Here is a 22117-nt window from a genome sequence, read left to right on the forward strand (position 1 = left end):
ACGATCACTGTCTTCTCTATCCTCACAGAGCCTTGTGCATACTTCTGTCAGAGCACAGCACAGTCTTTGGTAGTGTTTTCCTTTCCATTTCTCCTACTAGAAGCTATTCAGAGGCCTCGTGTTGTTTCACAGGAGTGGTAAACAGCTTGGAACACAGTAGGCATTCAGCCACATCCACTGGAGGAAGACAGATAAGATAGAAAGGAAGGAAGGATGGTTAATGTTTTGTGGATTATAGGAATGGTTTTTAGGTGACTCGGGCCACCCCTCATCACCAGAAAATATGATGCAAGTTAATTGTGAATGAAGATTTAATTTTCAGGGAACAAAATTATTCAAGAAAGCACATGGGAAAATCAGTCCGTTGTTTTAGAGGCAGGACCGATTTGGGTGAAAAAAGGTTGTACTAGACAATGCACCCACCCTGAAACTGTAGAGAACCAGTGTCATGAAAAATCTTCCGAGAGATGATGCTTTGCTCCGATGCTGATATCAACAGGGCAGTGACTGTGTTTCCTTGTCTCAGTTTCCTTGTCCACAAAATAGGAAGGCTGGGAGTACCTGAGAGTTGCTGTAAGAGTTCAGTCATGTAACGGAGGTGATTAGTACAGTGCCTGGCGCACCGTGAGAGAAGGAAATGTCAGTTATCATTATCTGTGTTTGCGTCATCAGTAGGCAAAGACATGAGGACCAACGAAAGTATTTTATTGGTCTCTAATTTGGCAATTCTTTCTGGGGTTTTTCTGTGTGTGTTGTGTGTGTGTGTGTGTGTGTGTGTGTGTGTGTGTTTTTCCCTTAAACGGAGATTATAACTTCCTTATTTTGTTTCCTTAACTTTCAGCTATATATTAGTAGTCCCTTACTGGAGAGTTGTCATTCCTTACCTCTCAGGGATCTCCCCATCGACTAAAGCTCTATCTCCCCCTTTTTCTTTCTCAGTGAGTTGGCTGCTTCTGTTACAAATGGACAACTCAGCCTTTGAGATGCATGAAGATGCAGCACAGAATACTTTTTCTACGAGGAAGATGGACACCATCTCCAGAATGGTAAGGTTCAGACTGACACCTTGAGATTAGCTCCCTCCAAACCTTTATGCAGGGTCAGGAAAGAATCCCTTTTTAGACCAGCTTTCCTCAAGTGACCCTCTTTTGAAAGGTAGCATCTCCTGCTCTGGACATTTCTTGATTTGCTTTCCGTCTTATCAACTCCTAGCTCACATCTCCATTAGCTTTGTAAGGGGTTCAACTTTTCATGAATTTGTTGTTCATGGTATTAGTGAATTGGTTATTGTTCAGTATAATATCCTCATACAATGTAAAATTGCGAATGTTAATCAATGATTATACTATACAAAATATACCATTTAAGGATGTTGACATGCTAACATCTGTGTTCGATTTATTAGTAATCAAAGCTATGCCTGCTTAGAGAGGAATTCAGAGGGCAGTGGACAGGAAACCATGACATTAGCACTTATAAATGCCATTTTGTGGTCAGAGGAATGAGGGCAAATTGGTTCAAAAGTTAAGGTGTGTATTCTTTTGGTAGCTTTCAGCAATGTGGATGGTAACTCACAGAAATAATACTGTTGTTTGTAGCATGTATTTGTAATGTGATAACGAGGAAATAGTAACACAGCAGTACATGGAAATATTGGACTTGGACTTGGTAGATGAGTTAGTAGTAGCTGAGACAGGTCATCCATGGAAGGGGGTGTCTAATGAAGCTATTTAAGTGAAGGAGGGAGGGAGAGTGAGGCGAAGATCTATCAGGCCAGTTGTTTACTGGTACGTTACTTTCCCCAGGCCTATTACCTGTTCATGTGATTGCATGGATTATTCTGGAACTAAACGATTCTTGAAATCTAGTCTTTATAATCTCTTTAATTTTCAGGTGAAGGGACTGGTAAACAGGAGCTGATTGGCTGCACTCGAACGCATTTTCTGTACAAACTTAACTGGCTCCTTAATTTTCTAATCATTTATTCTGTGCCTCAGCTTTTCCTATGTTTATTGTTTTTCTTATTTATTTGGGTGTCAGGCAAGGTAAATGGGATGTGTGTGTGTGTGTGTGTGTGTGTGTGTACATTTGTATTTACTTACACTCATATTTACACATGTATTATTTTACTGAGTGTATTTATCCCAGAAGTGCATTTTTTAAGTAAAAGAAAATATAAGCCAAAGTGAGAAAGGATGCAATATTTTTAATGCATCAAGAGTGGAAAATAATGGCTTTAAAATTTCTCTTAGGAGAAGAAGAGGCAGTGGTCACTGATGAGCGTTTTCCTGGTGTGTCTCTTGGCCTGTACCGTCACCACGGCAGTAGGAGTACTGATACTTTCCTTGGTTTATGTTCACAACTCTCAGCCACATTCACAAGTCCACCTGGAAGTCCGGCCTCTGCAAACAACGGTTCCCGTAGTGCAAAAGGCTGTTGATCCAAAATACCAGTTTCTTAATCATTTGCCTAAATCCAAGGTATGAATCACACATTTAGCAAAAAGGATCATCTATTCTAACAGTGATTTCAAAACAAACCTCCCATTGCCTGTTTACTAAGCTTTGTTCTCTTTTCACTGGAAGGAACGGACTGTGGGCCATCTAGAGGAAGGGAGGTGAGCCACAGAGGAGAGAAGTGTTGGCTTGACACTGGCCCCAGGAAGAGATTTTCTGTCACTGATAGCTCTGTGTCAGCCCAGAGGGGAGGACTGCAGACAGACAAATGCAAAGCTCTCTATTCTCTTGTCAAGATACATGTTCTTTTCATGTCTAACAGGGTCTCAACCCACCATTCTGTAGGCACTACTGTCATTCCTAGAGTCTTGTAGACCTATTCTTCCTCTTCTCTTCTGGGCCTCCAGTCTTCATCCGCTCACCACTGTCTTTTCTGTTTTGCCTGCCTCTTACTCTGCAGGCCACAGTGGCCTCTTGTTCCTCAGATGACCTCCGTGTTGACGGTTGCTTGTCTGACATTTCAGGTCTTTGAATTCCCTGGCGGTGCAATCCAGTGGGCCCGGTATAGGAACAATGTCAAAGACTACCTCAGCATTGAAGAAGAGGCCTTTGGCAGCAGCTTGAACAGTCAGAGATCACAGATGACTCTGGGGACCCTGAGAATAAAAAGCAACGGTCTCCGGGCCCCTCACTGGCACTTCAATGCTAATGAACATGGCTACCTTGTACAGGTATAACCAGTTTGCCTGTGTTCTGCGCCTCAGTGTTTATGCTGTGTGTCCTCAAGCTATTATTTTAGTTGTTGTAAAACCTACTTAGCTAAGTGACAGACAACACCCAGGCTTGGGCTGTGTATTCAATTAGATTTGTTAGCAATGGCCTGAAGCATTAACCTGTTTGTTGTAATTATTCTTGGCATCACTGTGAACCTCTTTCTTCAGCATGAAATAATTTTTCATTTGCTATTGTTAAAATAAGATCACTTTTCCATCTTTTGAGCCAAAGCTAAAACTTGTAGCTCTGATCCAGTGATCAAAGAGATGGCTGCTTTCTTCTAAGGAAAAAAGCAGTTTGCTGATGTTCAGCCTGGAGTCCCCAAGATCAGGCCAATTAGAGGCACTTTTGTGGTTCAGACTTGATAGAACTGTCTAGGAGTCAAGTGATAGAGAGCTAGAGGTGAAATGAGCGTTCTCACTTGAATTTCAAATATTTCATTAATTCTAGAAAGTATTGATTGTTGCATTCTGTAGTCCAGATACTGGGAGAGGGATAGTGACTAAGTGCTTGCTCACGGTACTTCAGACTTTGGTTTTACCCTGGTGATCCTAATAATAGATCAGCCAGTGTTAAGTGACATATTTCTGTTGGTGTTAGTAATACCCCTTGTTTATGCAATTCATTCAGTTTTAGAATTTACAACAGAAAGAGAGATTAGAGTTTCATCTGTCTGAGACCAAACTTCTTATTTCTTATGAACAGAGGCTCAGAAGGATTGAGTTTTCTAAAGATAAATTGTAGTTGTTGGCCTGGGACAAGTCCATGTTTTCTGCCATTTTGTCTTTTTCCACATATACAGAATATGTAAAAGAGGACTGTCTTGGGGCACCTGGGTGGTGCAGTCCGTTAAATGTCTAACCCCTGGTTTTGGCTCAGGGTTTGATCTCAGGGGATGAGATGGAACCCTCTGTTAGGCTCTGCGCTCAGTGCAGAGTCTGCTAGGCCCTCTCTCTCTCTCCCTTGGCCCATCCCCCATAAATAAATAAATCTTAAAAAAAAAAAGAGGACAGTCTCCAAAAGATTAGTTTCCATGGCTCTGGCTGAGCAGTGGCAGAATAACAGGAGGAAGGAAAGGCACGTAAGTGGAAGGAGACCCTTAAATTAAAACAAATCTCAAGTAGGGAAATTAGTGGAAATTAGCCCGGAGCACGTTCCAGTAGATAACAGGCCTGGAATCCAGCTCAGTCTGGAGAACTGTTCTGGAAAGTCCAGAGAGAGTTTCTAATGTGATCTCCTAAATGTGAGCTAGAAGGTGGTCAAGAGGTATAAACTTCCAGTTATAAAATAAATAAATCATGGGATGTAATATACAGCATGGTGACTATATTTCATAATATTGAATTGTAAATTTGTAAGTGGGCAAATAAGTAGATCTTATAAGTTCCCATCAGAAGAAAAAATTCTAGCGAGGGTGATGGATGTTAAAACTAGACTGGTGGGGATTGTTTCACAGTGTAATATGAGTGTCACATCTTTGTGTCATACACCTGAAACTAATAGGATGTTGTGAGTCAATTACATCTTACTTACAAAAATATAAAAAAGTTCAACTCGAAAGGAAATAAATGTGGCTAGAATATTGTTTAGATCCCAGAGAAATTGTAGGATCCCTCACATACATGGTAAGGAGCCAGTCAATAGGATGTGAAGGAAGTCTCTCTACTGCATACTCACCCACGGATGTTGCTTTCGTATCCGAGTGTCTTCATGAAAGCCGTGAAAGGAGTAGCCCGGAGGGAGGCAGGGCCACCAGGTTCAGGGCCGCTGGGGTGACCAGAGTGCATGGCCCTGTTGTGCATGGCCCATTGGCCACGGGGCTGCTTCTGCTGTGGGTTTGGAGTAATTGGTACCCTGGTATGCATAGAGACACACTGCTGCCGTGGACTTGGAGAGAGCACTTTAGAGGTTCACCTTTCTCCTGTCTCTTTAACACTCATCTGGAACTGAGTTGTACACATCTGTGTAGATACAACAAAGACTCCTTTTTTTTTTTTTTTTTTTTTTTTGCCTTTCTCAGAGATAGTGTATTTATTTATTTATTAACAAAAAATGTATTATTTGTTTCAGGGGTATGGGTCTGTGATTCATCAGTCTTACCCAATTCACAGCACTCACCATAGCACAGACCCTCCCCAGTGTCCATTTCCCCCCACCCCATCCCTCCCACCCCCGGCCACTCCAGCAACCCTCAGTTTGTTTCCTGAGACCAAGAGTCTCTTAGGATTTGTCACCCTCTCTAGTTTTGTCTTGTTTCATTTTTTCTTCCCTTCCCCTATGATCCTCTGTCTTGTTTCTCAGATTCCTCAAATCAGTGAGATCATATGATAATAGTCCCTCTCTGATTGACTTATTTCATTTAGCACAATACCCTCTAGTTCCATCCACATTGTTGCAAATGGCAGGATTGGGGGCTTTTTGATGGCTATATAGTATTCCAGTGTGTGTGTGTGTGTTTGTGTGTGTGTGTGTGTACACCATATCTTCTTTATCCATTCATCTGTTGAGGGACACTTAGGCTCTTTCCATAGTTTGGCTATTGTGGACATTGCTGCTATAAACATTAGGGTGCATATGCCCCACAAAAGACTTCTTGTAGATGCTTCCCTAATGACCAACTCTGGAAGAAATAATATTAACTTTTCTACTTACTTTACAGAATAATATTGTTAGAGATGATTAAAGAATGAGAAAAAGGATTTTGTATAGGTGGAATCAAAGCATGGTGTAGTATGCATTACAAGTATAGACTTCCCTCCAGCCTCTGACAAGCACCATTCTATCTCTATTTCTAGATATTTTGACTAGAGAATTAAGTTTTAGGGATCTTCTGTACAGCAATTTGTTTGTCATTAACAATACTGTATTGAACACTTAGAAATTTAAGAGGGTTGGTCTCATGTTAAATGTTCTTAACACAATTCAAAAAAGTGTAGACTTTGTAGCTAGACTGCTGGAGGCCCAATTCCCACCTTTGCCATTGACTAGCAGAGTAATCTTGGGAATATTGGTCATTCTTTACAGATTTAGTATTCAGTATTCAGTATTCAGATTCAGTATTCAGATTATTTATTCAGTATTCAGTATTCAGATTCAGATTCTTTACAGATTCTCTATAAAATGAGGATAATAATAGTACCTGCTTCATAGCGTTGATACAAGGGATGATTGAGTTAAGACAGGTAAAGTGCCTTAGAAGAATATCTGGACACAGAGTAAAAGCACTGTGTTATTACTATTAGTATTATTATTAAAATTGTGTGCAGACTTTTTATCTAGGAAATAATGTGCATCCGTATGCATACATATGGAAACATGGACATAAACGGACGTGCACGTCAGCATGACCACCTGTGAATACGCACACATGTGCTTGTAGTCTTTTCAAACTCTGAAGCATGAACTTAGAATTCTAAATTCTCAATAGAAGTGATATTGCCCCCTGGGGAGGGGAGCAAAAACTTTAGAAGGTAAAACGCCTCACTTTTTTTATGTGTAAAGGTCAGATATGCATGTAGTGCACAAGCACGATGAATGTAAGGTGTACCCAGATTAATAGCACATCTGTAGTGTCAAAATTTCATAGGATGGTAATTAGTTATAAAAGATTAAAATGGTACCTTATAAGAGATGTAATGAGGGCCCCTGGGTGGCCCAGTTGGTTGAGCAACTGCCTTCAGCTCAGGTCCTGATCCTGGAGTCTGGGGATGGAATCCCGCATCAGGCTCCCAACCCATGGGGAGTCTGCTTCTCCTTCTGACCTTCTCCCGTCTCATGTTCTCTCTCATTCTCTCTCTCAAATAAATAAAGGAAATCTTTAAAAAATATATTTTAAAAAATTGAGAAAAAAAGGTGTAATGAAAAAGATTTGAGAAACATTGCTCTAAAGTGACATTGTACGTGTTTTCTGTTATGTTTCAGGGGACGGCATGGATTGGGGTGGTTGATGATGGTGGTGTAGTTACTACATACAATGTTACAGCTGGCCAAGTGATCTTCTTCCCTAAAAATACTCTACACTGGATCAAGAATGTGGGGAACGAAGACTGCTTTTTCTTACTCTTCTTTTCCACACATGATGAACTTCAGACACTGGATGTTGATGATGTATTTTTTTCTGTACCTGAAGATATTGCTTCCAGGTCACTTAAGGTCTGTACCACTACTGAACACAAATCCTTCTTTGAGGGTTTGCATTACATAGGTACAAAGAAAGCATGAGTATTTGTGTTTCTAGGGTAGCAGTTAGTAGGGTAAGATTTGGGTAATGAACTCAAGAACATAACTTGTATTCCTATTAAAGATACATGACTTGTTGAAACTGACTTAGTTTTTACTTTCCTTTATGAAGGAGTTCTACAGGAAACTATAATGAATTGGTAGAAAAGTTTTGATAGCGTTAATAAAAATGACTGTAGTTTGATCTCTGAAAAGATACACGCTCATTCAGGGAGAAGTTTGCTGCAGATGATGTAATTGTGTTTTCCTAATTCAATGCAGAGAAGCCCATTGTTTTCCTGAAGGAAAGCTGCTTTGGTCTTTCTAAATACTTCAGTTATCATGGAGGGGCTGCTCATAGGGCTGGGTGTAGAGGGAGAGGGCCAGATGCAGATGCTAACGATACAAATGGGTGATCAGAAGAATTGGTAATGGCCATAAGTAGCAACTGGAAGAAATTCTGTGACAGATTTAGAAATCTATCTAGAGATTTTGAAATTGACCTCACAGCAGATCTTGATTGAATGTTATAGGGAGAAGTGGAAAAAATGAGTCATTAAGAGAATATTTGTAAATATGAAAATGAGTGTGTATTTTTATAGGATTATAATGATTATAAAACATCAACACATTAAAAACCAACATGCATTGAAAACTTGGAGGATTTTTATGACTATCACAGTCTCAGGTTGACTGAGGTCAGTTTCTTTGACTGGACCACTGAAAACCACAATGGTGCCCTATCCTCAGCTACCTACCCTTCTATTACTAAAATTTGTGGAATGTTTCACAAATACCATGTATGATTTCTTATGTGTTTCAGCCTGAAGGTGGAATTAATTTCATTAGAACGTTCCAGAAGCAGAAAGAGGACCAGGGTGTCAACCTTCCCCCCAACTTGGCAGAACTGGTTATAAATCCTAGTTATGTTCAGTCTCCAGAGAGTCTTGTGTGGAGATATTTTTATGACCTTAAAGGTATAGTATGTTATTTTGCAAAATCTTTCTAGTTAAGTGTTGGTATATGTGATTACATAGGCGTTGGATTGATGTAATGTGTTTTGTTTTGTTTTTTATAGTAGGTAAAGTAAAGAGGAGTTTGAAAAAACACATTTCTTTAAAGAATAGGAAATGAGAGAAAAAGAATGGAAGCTAAAGAGAACGTAGTAGAAGATTTCAAAGTGAGGGGTGTGTGTTGGGACTGGAGGTGCGTCAGGAGAAGAGGCTGATGAGAGAAGAGGGTTTAAGAATGCAGGTTTCAGGGCGCCTGGGTGGCTCAGTGGGTTAAGCCGCTGCCTTTGGCTCAGGTCATGATTTCAGGGTCCTGGGATCGAGTCCCATATCGGGCTCTCTGCTCAGCAGGGGGCCTGCTTCCCTTCCTCTCTCTCTGCCTGCCTCTGTCTACTTGTGTTCTCTGTCTGTCAAATAAATAAATGAAATCTTTAAAAAAAAAAAAAAAAGAATGCAGGTTTCAGAAGCCATGCTGAGGAGTTTATACTTCATTTTGTTGGGAAAGAGGAGCAATTAAGGGGTTTCAAATAGGAGATTTTATTTTATTTTTAGTTTTAAAAGATTTTGTTTGTTTATTTGACACACAGAGATCACAAGTAGGCAGAGAGGCAGGCAGAGAAAGAGAGGGGGAAGCAGGCTCCCTGCTGAGCAGAGAGCCTGATGTGGGGCTCCATCCCAGGACCTTGAGGGGAAGGCAGAGGCTTTAAACCACTGAGCCACCCAGGCCCCCCTCAAATAGGAGATTTTAAATTAAGTTTTAAATTTTTAAATTAGGTTTTGTATTTTTTAAAAAATTATTTTATTGAAGTTACTATACATAGAATCTTTTTTCTTGTAATGAGAATTTTTTTAAAACAATTTTATTTATTTATTTGTCAGAGAAAGACATAGCAAGAGAGGGAACACAAGCAGGGGGAGTGGGAGAGGGAGAAGCAGACTTCCTGCCGAGCAGGGAACCTGATATGGGGCTCAATCCCAGGACTGAGATCATTGGGATCATGACCTGAGCCGAAGACTTAATGACTGAATCACCCAGGTGCCCCTGTAATGAGAAATTTTAAGATCTTAGCAACTTTCAAATATGCAGTATAGTATTATTATTTATAGTTGGAATACTGTACATTACATCCCTGTGACTTACTTATTTTATAACTAGAAGTTTGTACCTTTTGATTCCTTTCATCCACTTTGTGGATGCCTTACTTTTGTCTTGTTTTTTAAACTTCCTCTGACTCAGGTTCAAAAGAATATCAATTTCCAGGAGGAGTAATACAACTGGCACAATACTGGAAAAATGGAAGCGAACTAAGCTACCATGAAAAAATTTTTGGTGAATTCCTGAATCAGGTAATTGAGAAAATTTTTTTTTTTTTTTTACAGATTCTACTTATTTGTCCGAGAAAGAGAGAGCAAGAGAGCTTGGTAGAGGCTGGCAGGGGGAGCGATGGGGAGGGGCAAAGGGAGAGGGAGAAACAGACTCCCTGCTGAACAAGGAGACCAACTTGGGGCTCAATCCCAGGACCCCAGGATCGTGACCTGAGCTGAACACAGATGCTTAACCAACAGAGCCACTTAGGTGCCCCAAGAAAAAAAAATTTGATGATCACTAAGATGGATGGAAATATGAGATTTAGATTAGATTCAGCCTTCTTTTGGAAGAAAGGCAAAGGAAAAATCTAGTCAAACATTACTAGATTTGATTAATGGAAACTATTCATTGAGACCATAGTGTGAATTGGGGAGCCTAACTTCCTGGTCTGGATAGTTACATTAATGAAAAGACTGGATGCTTGTGAGATTTCTCTTTCATTTGTTTTTAAATGCTCAACTGGGGGTGCCTGGGTGGCTCAGTGGGTTGAAGCCTCTGCCTTGGGCTCAGGTCATGATCCCAGGGTTCTGGAATCGAGCCCCGCATCGGGCTCTTTGCTCTATGGGGAGCCTGCTTCCTCCTCCTCTCTCTCTCTCTCTCTCTCTCTGCCTGCCTCTCTGCCTACTTGTGATCTCTGTCTGTCAAATAAATAAAGAAAATCTTAAAAAAAAAAAAAAAAGCTCAACTGGCTGCATTGCATAATGACGATGAGTTCAACGGGGCCATCAAATCCCCTGATTGAAATCCCAGGTCCACCACTGTCCAACCCTAAGTAAATGGCTTAGCCAATCTATATTTCAAATTCCTCACCTGCAAAAAAGGAGGGATGAACACTACCAACCTTACAAGGTTGTTTTAAGGAACAAGAGATGTAATAAATATAAGGGATTAAAAAAAATTGTCATGTTCTCAGTGAGGGCTGCAGAAAGAGAAGCTGTAATTAGGATGGTTAAGTTGAATGGTTAAGTTGCTGAGTGGGATGTTTGCTAAATAACTGGATTTGTATGTCTTTTCCTTTTTCAAGCATCAGAATGCTCTCACTTTGTGTACACTCAGAATTTATAACAACGGATTACGACAGCCGCATTTTCATTTTAATGCAAATGAAATGGGATATGTAATAAGTGGATGTGCAAAGGTAATTTCTCCATGGACAACTTCTTGAACTTTCCTTTTTAATGCAGAAAGAAGCAAACAGGAGGTTTTTCTTTGTTTTGGTTGGTAACATTGAAAGACTTGGTGCTAATGGCTTTCTAGACCGTTTCCATAGAAAATACCATGCAGGCCATGCTGGATAGCTTCTGACTTTGATATTAGCATGAGAAGAGGCTCAGCCCGTGTCAGAAATGAGAAAGAAGTTATCACGTAGGGTGAAGGGTTTGAAACATTTTACATTTTCAGAGTTTCGCATTTTTAGGGAATACAAGGTTTAGTGTGCTGCTCTTTGGGGACTGTGACATCACTGGCGTCCTCTCAGTGTGACGTACATTGACGTACTAAGGGTGGCCACGTACTTTGTTTATGCAGGATCCTCCTGGTGTACACTTATCTGGGTGAAACTGGTGACTCTTCAGAGAGTCTTGGTTTGGATGGTCAGTTATATGGTTATCATGAGAAAAGCCAAACTGAATAGCACATTATGGTAGTGACTTGACCGTAGTTCTTCTGGACCATCACAGGGCTCCCTGGGGAAGTCAGCGATGGCCTACCCAGGTCTAAGTGGACTTCTAGCTTGTTCCTGTCTCTATCCTGATGGAAAGAACCAAACCAGACTGAATTGCACTTGCTAGATCTTCCTTAGCAAAAGTTTTTTGTTTTTATAGGTGAAGGCTTGGATACATTGGAAAAGGGCATTGTAGTCACTCCCAAATTCTGTTTCAAGGATCAGATGTTATTTTTGGTGTGCTGTATGCTCACAGGCGTGCATATGTGTGCACATTTCATTTCTGATCCTTTTAAGGGGAGCTATTAGGGTGCTGCTGTGCTGGAAGGCTGAATTTTCCTGAGCAAGTCAGGAGGAGGGCATAAGGGCAGAAAAACAGTGAGATGTGAGCCTTCTGCTTGATTAGGGGATTTATAATTCTTCACTAGAACATAGTGATCGATGCTCTTATTGCACGATGTTCCACAGTGTTGAATTCACTAATGCGTTTTGAGGACATCTACTTAAATAGAGTGTCTTTTGACTTCTGGGGGGGCTACATCTCAGAAACAGGAGATTTTATGTAAAAGATGGCCTCTATTTTGTCCTATTTACCCTCCCTAAGAAGTCCCTTTATAACTAAATGTTTTTATTCATTTATTCTTCATTATTAATACTTCTCTTTAATGATTATTTGATTCTATTTGCTTAACTTCAACACAGTTTGTCCCCCCCTCTTTAGGTGGGCATTATTAATACTCAGGGTATCGTGGAGTTTGATGTTCACATTGGAGATGTGGTATTTTTCCCCATGGGAACCCAACATTACATTAAGAGCACATGTGATGAGGATTTGCTTTTCCTTCTTGCCTTCAGCACCGGAGACCAGGTGAGTATAAGACAGTTCTAGAGAGACTGGTGAGTGTCTCTGATGGCAAAATATCCTGCTAAGCAAGGTATCTGGACCACAGGAGGCCCTCAGTAAACGTGAGCTGAATGAATAAATGAATGAAAGGCAGAACATATGTGAAGAGGAGGAGAACCAAATAATCTCATCTGGTGATAAAGGGATTATGTATATCACATTTTCTCCTAATTCCCCAAGTTCCAAACCACCTGAGAAAAACACACACACAGACACACAGAGAGAGAGACAGAAACACACAGCGAGATAGTTCCAGAAGGCCAAATTGAGAGAGGCTGACTGAGAGAGTTAGCATCAGAGAGGAAAGAGCTTGATAGAGAAAACAAGGACAGATGGTCAGACCCAACCCACTGGACAGCCAGGCCAGATAGGCAGACATTATCAACCCAGAGGAGGTGGGCTGTGTCTGGCTGTGGAGTAGGAAGGCCCATTATTTGGCAGCAGTGTTTGCCTCTGTTGTGGGCTGCTGGGCATGGAACCCTGAGAAGCCCTTTTGTTTCTAGTCCCTGCTCATGGGAAGACAGAGAGGGTCTTCCCTTATCAAAGGAACTCCCTTTCAGTAGGATAGACATCCCGTCCAGAGAAGGTTTCCAATGCCTCAACACCTCTAGCCATCAACTGGACTTTCCTTATTCTTGGAATTGAAAAGTTGAGCTCTGTGGGGCAAAGGAAGACAGGCTTACAAGGTGACCATTCCCAGGAGTTCATGGTGGCCATAAAGTTATACAGCCAAGTACCCCACTGGCTTGCAAGTGCCATGATGGCTGTAAGATCTTTGTAGGAATCTGAGTACTTTGGTGCTGATGTATCCTGTTTTGGTTTCCACTACCAGTTGCAAACTCTTGACATGGACGATTATCTCCAGGCCACAGCAGACCACATCCTGGCCCAACTTTTCTTCAAGAAGCAAAGTGAATTTAAGAAGATCCCCAAATTCAAGGAGGACCAGGCAATCAACCTGCCGTAGATTTGCCAATGAGTTCATACTTATTCTTCCTTCCTCATTTGTTCTTATTGTTTTTAAAGAAGGACCACTTTGCTAATAAACCTGAAGCTCTTTATAGAGCAGAAGTGGGAAAGCAGGTGCAAAACAGCCCTGTGAGCTCATTTAGCTGACAGTGATGCTAGGCAGTGGATGCTAAGGGAGCATTTCAGTATCCTCTGTGTAGATTAGTAGATCTATGGAGGAGACCCAATATATTAAATTCATATATTTTTGTATGGGTTTTAGTGTATGTGTATGTATTTATTTGTTTTCCTTTTGTTACTTCAAATTTTATTACTCTAAGTGAAAAGTCATTTTTTTATCCCTATCAGCAAGTCTTACTACCATGCATGTATTTTTGTCATTCATCACCATGAAAGGAATTCAGCCTATGTACAAGGTGCTGGAATCAGATACCTCAAACCTTGTCTGGAGAGTTCAGAGGCTGGTGATCCCTAACCCTTTTGTTGTATGAAGTAACTTTTTACGATGGCAAAATTTTCAATGACTCACTCATTTGACTGGTTGTATATTTTCTGTATATTAGCTGAGAAAATAAAATATCCAGTGATGAACTAATTATAAATTCAATACTTTCTTTGAATATATTGAATTTCATCAATCACATCAGCAACTATTTACATTTGAGGAGCAGTCAGCCCTATATTTGAGAAGCATATGGTATATTTAGTCCATTGGCAATGCTGGCTATGTATGTGGATTCAAGAACCTCTTGCCCTCATTGGAAGCTGGTAGGGGCTGGTGGTCTCCAAGTTGAGGGTCATTGTGTTAAGTAGAAAATAACTTGTTCAGATTTAATCTGTGCTGGGTTTTGTTTACAATTTATTTTAACAGGTATTTGTTTTTGTTTTTTAAAAATATTTTATTTATTTATTTGATAGATTACAAGTAGTCAAGAGAGGCAGGCAGGGAGAGAGGAGGAAGCAGGCTCCCCGCTGAGCAGAGAGCCCCATGCAGGGCTTGATCCCAGGACCCTGAGACCATGACCTGAACTGAAGGCAGAGGCTTTAACCCATTGAGCCACCCAGGCAACCCTTAACAGGCATTTGGTACCCCTGCATTATACTTGGGTACAGCTGTTAGTTCTGGAGTATACAAAACTAATGCCAGTTAAGACTAACTATATAAACTGTAGACTAACTGGCGTTAGTCCGATATAAAATTCTCAAGTCATTGTAACTAAGTTTTAATGCTTTTGACCCCCTCCCCCCCTTCAGATACTCTCCTGATACCTAATGGAACTTTTAGATGTCTTAGGATGTTTGTTGCCAGGCTGAAAAGATCTATATGTTCCCTTCTTTCTCTGTCTTTGTTTTTTATTTCTGTATCTTCCTGTCTGGAGTGCTAGTTCTGTTGCCTACAAGTACTGAATTCAGTGAAAATCAGGAATAGCTCACTTCTAGCATGAGGAAGTAGCCATCTACATAATGTACCTAATCAGACAACAGAAGGCCCGTTACCACTTGGAGCTATTGTGTATTTCCCTATTGCCTTTTTCTGGGAGAGGCAGGCAAGATCAGAACTTGGTAGCAATGGGAGTTTTGTGGTGGCAGTATTGTTTTGAAGAGACTTTATAGGGAATGAGTTCATGTCCAGGAATAGGAACATAGTTGAGAAGATGCAAGGAACAGCACAAGGAAATAGGTATATGGAAAGAGGCTGTCCAGGTAGAGGGGAAATAGTCATACAAGGAAACTAGCAATGTGTGTAGACAGATTTTATCTATATAAGTTTTGTTTTACTTTAGGAACTGTTTTGTATACTATAAACTAGTTCATAATCCATTCTCTTATACCAGGAAATACTGTATTAGGTTTTATTTTATAAAGATTTTACACATCTTTGTATATTTTGCCATTGTAATTTTGAAGGAAATCTGTTCTTAAGGTCTTATGTATTTGAAGCATTATTGGTTTCCCTGTATGGATCTTTGAAATATGACTTAGGAATCCAATCCACTATGTATTTAAAAAAGAAAAATCTTAAAAATAAAAACATCTAATGAAGCCAATTCAATTGGAATATTGTCAGTATGTTATTTTATGGGGGGATGTATTTTTAACTTCTATTGGGATGCTGATTTCTAGTTTTCATACCATTTTATTCTCTAAGGTGACTTAGTCCACTTACACTCAAGTGCTTTTAAGCTTTTTGTTATATCAACTTTATTAATTACCAAATCAATAGATTAAAGAGTGAACTGCTCAATTAGACTGATCATTTGGCATCATTCATGCAAAACCCAGACATCTGAAAACTTCTTTAACCTGAACCCATCTTAACCATTTTATATATACAGTCTATAATATAGACAGAGTTAATTCATTTGAAGTGGTGTCAGTTGTTCTTAACTGTTTTAAGAAATCTTTAAAAAGAGCTTTCCTTTCTAACAGCACTTTGAATAACTGAATGGAATGAATTAATTTGAATAGAGGACCTACAGGTTAGGTAAACAGCCCTGAATGTTCCTTATTGCTTCTAAGTCGTGGAGGTGGTTATAAAAAGTGTCTTTGTTCATACTCTCATCCTTCCCTATTGAAAAGCAATCAGGCTGCTTTTTATCACCCGGCTGATTAAGGAAAAAGAAAATAGTTCAATGTTACTATACAACTTGATTCCCAATGACTGTATTTTCTTAACGTTCGAAAATGATTCAGCAGTATATTATTGCTTTAAAAAACAAAAAGATCTTTATGGGGCACCTGGGTGGCTCAGTCGTTAGTGTCTGCCTTGGGCTCAGATCATGATGCCAGGGTCCTGGGACTGAGCCCAGCGTAGGGCTCCCTGCTCTGCAGGAAGCCTGCTTCTCCCTCTACTCCTCTCCCTGCTTGTGTTCCCTCTCTCGCTGTGTGTGTGTCCCTCTTTCTGTCAAATAAATAAATACATATTTTAAAAAATTTAAAAAAAATCTTTATATATTTTGGATACTAACCCTTTATCGAATATGCCATTTACAAATATCCCCTCCCATTCAGTGGGTTGCATTTTGGTTTTGTTGATTGTTTCCTTTGCTGTGCAGACGCTTTTTATTTTGATGTCGTCCCGATAGTTTATTGTTGCTTTTATTTCCCTTGCCTCGGGAGACCTGTCTAGAAATACTATATGTTGCTACATCTGATATTGGAGACATTACTACCTGTGCTCTCTTCTACAATTTTTACGGTTTCAGGTCTCATATTTAGGTCTTTAATCCATTTCGAATGTGTTTTTATGTATGGTTGTAAGAATTAAATAGGTGATGGGGATTAAAAGTGCACTTGTCGTGATGAGCCCATGGGTTTATGGAAGTGTTGAATCACTGTATTGTACACCTGAAGCTAATATAACACTGTATGTTAACTATACTGCAATTGAAAAACTAAGAAAGAAAGAAAGCCTCCAAAAAAAGTCACAGTGATTTTGTGCTATGATTACAAGTCACAAGTGGTGTCTCCTCCACAGTCAGCACTCATATTGGCTTTATGAACCTGGTGTGTTTTCATTTTGGATCACTGTTCCTTTGAAAAGAAGACCCTTGAAAGTTCAGAGCAAAACAGTGACGACTAATGAGATGGGAACCTGTTTTCTTCATTGTGTTGGGTCCGTAATCAAAGAAGTGAGACTGATACAAAGTGAAGGTCAAGCCAAGCTTTATTTCCCGCCAAGCATCGAGAATCCGACCGGCCGGGACCGCACCTTACAAAGAGGCAACCTCTCTCTGCCTTACAGGCTAGCTTTTAAGAGCAAAGGCCATGTGGTTGGACCTGGGCATGCACAGGAGGCCAATGAGATTGTAACACACAGAGAAAGCTGCACAGTCATGCTAGGTCACACATAAGTGACCAATTGAATCAACTGAATTACAACTTACCCTATAGTAGATATTTAAACTGGCCTATCACCTTGGTCAGAATTGGCCTCCAAAAGGTGCCCAAAGGGCAGGGCCCATACTCCTTGGTAGCTAGGGAGACAGTATGCGCCCCCACTGATTGGATGTCTCCACCTGTCCTGACCCACCCTTGTATTTGGGCTTTGTTACCTGGGACTGGTTTCCTGGACTTGCTTTTAACTAAGTTCCCTGAAGGGGGGCAGGGTCAGATTAAGTTTTACTGCATAAACAACAAAATCACTGTTTAACCGGATGGCATCACTCTGGCTAAATAGGCCCTTACAATTGCACTTACGCTGGAACTGTCTGAGAAAGAAGCTAAAGTATAACTTAGAACCATGAAATCACAGAGCTGGTAGAGGCCGTGTGTCATTTGGTCTCATTGCTTTAGTTTGTGGAAATGGAAACTGAGTCCTGAGAAGGGTTCTTTAGCCAGGTTGCAACAAAGTCCAGAACTTTTGAGTCTCACCCACACCCCCTGTCCTGTGTAGTGTTTTATTGGTTACTGTCTTCAGATATATGAAAGATTCTTCCACGTGAAGCAGAACTAGATACTAGAAAACACACCATCTTCAAATGGGAGAGATGGCTTCTGTCACCTATGGATAGGCAGCCCCTGATGCCAGGATTTCTCCTTTGTGGGGCTTCCACATACCAGATGCCCAGGTTCTAGCTACTTCCATAAAGAGGCCAGAGCTTCCTGAGGTCACAGGTCACTATCCTTATGTAGCCAAATACTCAATGCTTATGTTTTATTTTAAACTTTTTGTGCATTTTAAATTTTTACTAAAAATTTAAAAAGTTGTGCTAGAATATACAAAATATAAAATTTACCATTGAACCATGTTTAAGTGTACAATTCAGTGACACTAAGGACATTCAAATGGTGGTGCAGCCATTATTACCATCCATCTCCAGAACTTGTTCATCATCCCAAACGGAAACTATCTCCTGTAAACACTAACGCCCCATTCATCTCTTCTTCCAATTCCTGGTCATTTGTCTCCATGAATTTGTCTGTTCTCAGGTACCTCCTATAGATGGAATCCTAAAATATTACTCAAGGCTCATTTTTATGAGATTCTTGCTTATTTAAAAAAAAACCGTGCCTCTACCATATGGTTAGCATTGTGGTAAGATACGCAAGAGACCCAAGATGTGGAGAATTTGAGTCTATCTTCGCTGCCATATTTCCAGAGAAGGCAACATACAGCCCCTTTGGTGATTCCCATTCCAGGGTCTTTAATCCTTTGGTGCTTAAATTTGTCACAACTCTCGTAAAATTTCTTTTCCCCTCCTTTTTTTTGTCTGTGGGGAGAGGGTTCATGGCTTCATTCTAGTCTCCAAAGTTTAAACATCCAGATAAAACTGTTTTGATCTACTTTTTAAAAAATATTAACAAGAAACCCTAAGTGGCCTCAACAGATGTCTTGGTTCAGTAATGCCAAGTTTCATCCTGTTGGCAATATATTACTCTTATTTTAGCCTGTTGCTTTCAGACTTTTCCTCAGTTCAGAGTAGCTCCCCCTGAGAGCAAGCAAGATGCAACCTGCAGGCTAATGGGGATATTGTACCATCCAGCAGTAGTGAGGGGGCCCTGGACTCACTCAGTGTCAGGCAAGGCACTAGCACACATCTAAAAGCCCACTGTGGATATCAGGACAATAAAAAGATTCAAAATTTTAAATTATCACCCGAAAAAATTTGGAAAGTAATTTGTAACCATCATTGTTTTTGGCTCTCTTTTTAGGAAATTGAGCAGCCAAAAGCCTGGGTTTTTATTTTTATTTTTATTTATTTATTTAAAAAGATTTTATTTATTTATTTGATAGATCACAAGTAGGCAGAGAGACAGGCAGAGAGAGAGGAGGAAGCAAGCTCGCCGATGAGCAGAGAGCCTGATGAGGGGCTTGATCCCAGGACTTTGGGGTCATGACCCGAGCTAAAGGCAGAGGCTTAACCCACTGAGCCACCCAGGTGACCCTTATTTATTTATTTTTAAAGATTTTACTTATTTATTAGCGGGAACAAGAGAAGCAGACTCCCCCCTCATCAGGAAACTAGAATGGAGCAAAATCCTAGGACCCCAAGATCATTACCTGAGCCGGAGGCAGATGCTCAGTGGACTCAGCCACCCAAGCAGCACAGGAGGCAGGGTTTTAAATTTGTTTTTGTTTTGATATTAAGGATGCAGTGTACTGTAGGTGTTAGTACCATAAGGAATAAATTAAGTGAAAAATAGAACAATTATTTATATTACTGAGTATGAGCACTGTTCAGATGATATTGTCCCTGGAGATGATTTGTCTCTGTTCATAGATAGTTATGGATGGTGAAAGTTGGGAAGAAAAATTCCTGTTAGTCAGGAATTGTCCTCTCAAATATACCTTCTCCTATTTTGTAAAGTAAGCCTTTGGAGATGGGTTTATAGGTTTATAGTACAATAGTCCCCACTTGGCCTTGGTAAGGGAAAAAATTCTTAACATACAGACAGCCACAGGACAGAGAGAAGCAGGAATACACAAAATGGAAAGGTATGAGTTTAGTGGTTTGGTTTTGTTTTTTTAAAATGTTCTGACTTGACCAAGGGCTGGAACATAAGTCTTAAGCTTTCTTCCAATGAGTTATCTTGAATGTTCCCCATAAAGTATTTGCTTTTGGATGGAATACTTTTCTAACCAGCCACGTTCTACTTTGGCCCGTATTTTCAGATGCTACCCCTTAGGTTTTTAACTTTGAACTTCTTTGAATATAGCATACATGGAGAAAACTGTACATATCCTAAATTTATAGCTTGATGGATTTCTGCTTACCAAGCATACCCATCCAAACAGCTCAAGCAAGTGCTCTGGTGATATCAGGTTCTGTCATTGCCCCCAGTATGGCAAAATTATTTGTGCCTGTTTTTGGACTTTATGTAAATAGAATCATACTGTATGTGCTTTTTGGTACCTGACTTCTTTTGCTCAACTGTATATTCTGTGAAACTCATTCATGTTGTGGCTCCTCTCCTTAATTTTTATGCTTCTTAATTTTTTTTTTCCTTTCTCTTCAGATAAACCCTTGGCTTTGATGTCTCACCTCCTCAATTCAGGACTGGCAGTACATGACATGTACACAGAGTGACTCTAAGATCTTGCTGGTGATTTTTGATGGCTGATGCTGTCCCCGCTTTCAGCTTTACATGGTTATCTGGAATGTAACTGTGTTCCAAGCAGCCCAAAGGCTGTCTATCTAACTCATTAATCTGCGCCCGCTGGCTTATAGTTTGACTAATTGTAGCCTCCTTGAGATTTCAACGGAACACTGACGCTGGGGAAACAAGGAACTTGGTGTTCCCAGATCAAACCTGACCATGCTAGAAAATTGCCAACGCTGACACCAGCAAGTGTGCTTGAGATCATGTAGAGAATGCTTCTTCTCCTGCACGTTGACCCTCATCACCTCCCTGGCCTACCCTGAAAAAAACTGTTTGGTCTGGGACTTCTGCAATGATCTTTGGACATTAGTCTGCCATCTTTCCAGGTTGCTGGCTTCCTGAATTTAGCAACCTTTCCTTTCCAATCAACATTTGTCTCTCTGAGTATTGCCATTAAAGCCAAGAGCAGATGAACTTCGGTTTCAGAAACAGGAAGAACCCAGAACTAATAAGAAAGGAGGTCAAGCTGAACTCTTCCCTGTAGCATCTTTTTCTTTAACATTCTTCTCCTCTCTCCAACCCATCCCAGCCCAGTTCCTCAGGTAGCAGAAGTGTGGTAGATGCCCATTCACCAACTGGGTTAGATTCCATGGCAATACTCTTCCAAACAAGACTCACTTTCCTATCTAATTAGGGAGGGAGCTGTGGAGGGATGTGGTCTAGGAACCCATTACCAGCTGTCATAAAGGAATGGTTTGTTTGGCTGGTAATTTGTCCATGATTTTTTTTCCTTCTTCTGGTGAGCTTGTGCATGAGAAATGAAAGAACGCTTTAAAATACATGAATAACTTTGACATTTTTTGTGAGAGAGATTTAAACTGCATAAGCACACAACTTAGATGAAACAACTCAAGGGCTTTGATCCATTCAAGTCTGGGCAACTGATTTTATTTTTTATTTTTTTAAAGATTTTATTTATTTATTTGACAGAGATCACAGGTAGGCAGAGAGGCAGGCAGAGATAGAGGAAGGGAAGCAGGCCTTCCTGCTGAGCAGAGAGCTGGATGTGGGGCTGGATCCCAGGACCCTGGGATCACAACCTGAGCCCAAGGCAGAGGCTTTAACCCACTGAGCCACCCAAGCGCCCCTGGGCAATTGATTTTAAAAAGTTGTTTTTTTTTTTTCAGGTCCCTTTGCAGTATGAAATTTATAATAGTAGCTCTGTAATTCACTAGGTCATCTTTTTACTAAGCACTAGTCAAATTCATTCATCTTCCCGTACTATGCAGAGATAAAGCCAATAGCTGTATGAGTTAGTCAACTTCAAAAGCTAATGCAGTATCAGGAAAATCAATAGGTGTCTCCCCACTCTTGTAACTTATCCTGCTGGCCTCAAAGGTGGAGAATATTCCCTGGAATGAAATCAACTCAAATTTTTAAGTTACAGCAAAAGTGGTTATAAAACAAGGTATTTACAAGATAATTTTGCATTTCTTCTGATACTTCTTTATATATCATAGTATTTGCTGAACAGGGAGAAATTTAGGAGGAATCAGAGTCATTAAAGGTGGCTGTGATTTTAAATGCTAAGGGAGATACAGACCCTCCTGTAACTCAGTCACTGCAGGAGGGGGAGTCAGGGTGGTGTAATATGATACAAGGAGTATGAATCCTTTTGGCGGGTCTGCTCTTAACATTCAGTGACACTAG

At 40.3% G+C, this 22117-nt stretch overlaps 1 protein-coding gene across 1 annotated transcript; it reads left to right on the top strand.

The window, feature by feature from the left end:
- The first annotated feature begins 962 nt into the window (after nucleotides 1-962).
- Nucleotides 963-14319, top strand: LOC101677722. The gene is made up of 9 exons (XM_013052715.2): nucleotides 963-1046; nucleotides 2253-2480; nucleotides 2981-3187; nucleotides 7152-7382; nucleotides 8272-8425; nucleotides 9696-9805; nucleotides 10852-10965; nucleotides 12212-12358; nucleotides 13227-14319. Exons 1-9 carry the CDS (start codon nucleotides 963-965, stop codon nucleotides 13359-13361), a joined length of 1410 nt encoding a protein of 469 aa, XP_012908169.1. The 3' UTR covers nucleotides 13362-14319.
- Nucleotides 14320-22117: the final 7798 nt, after the last annotated feature.

Source organism: Mustela putorius, unplaced genomic scaffold, assembly GCF_011764305.1.
Source record: "Mustela putorius furo isolate JIRA1106 unplaced genomic scaffold, ASM1176430v1.1 tig00003858_pilon_pilon_pilon, whole genome shotgun sequence".
Taxonomy (NCBI): Eukaryota; Metazoa; Chordata; class Mammalia; order Carnivora; family Mustelidae; genus Mustela; species Mustela putorius.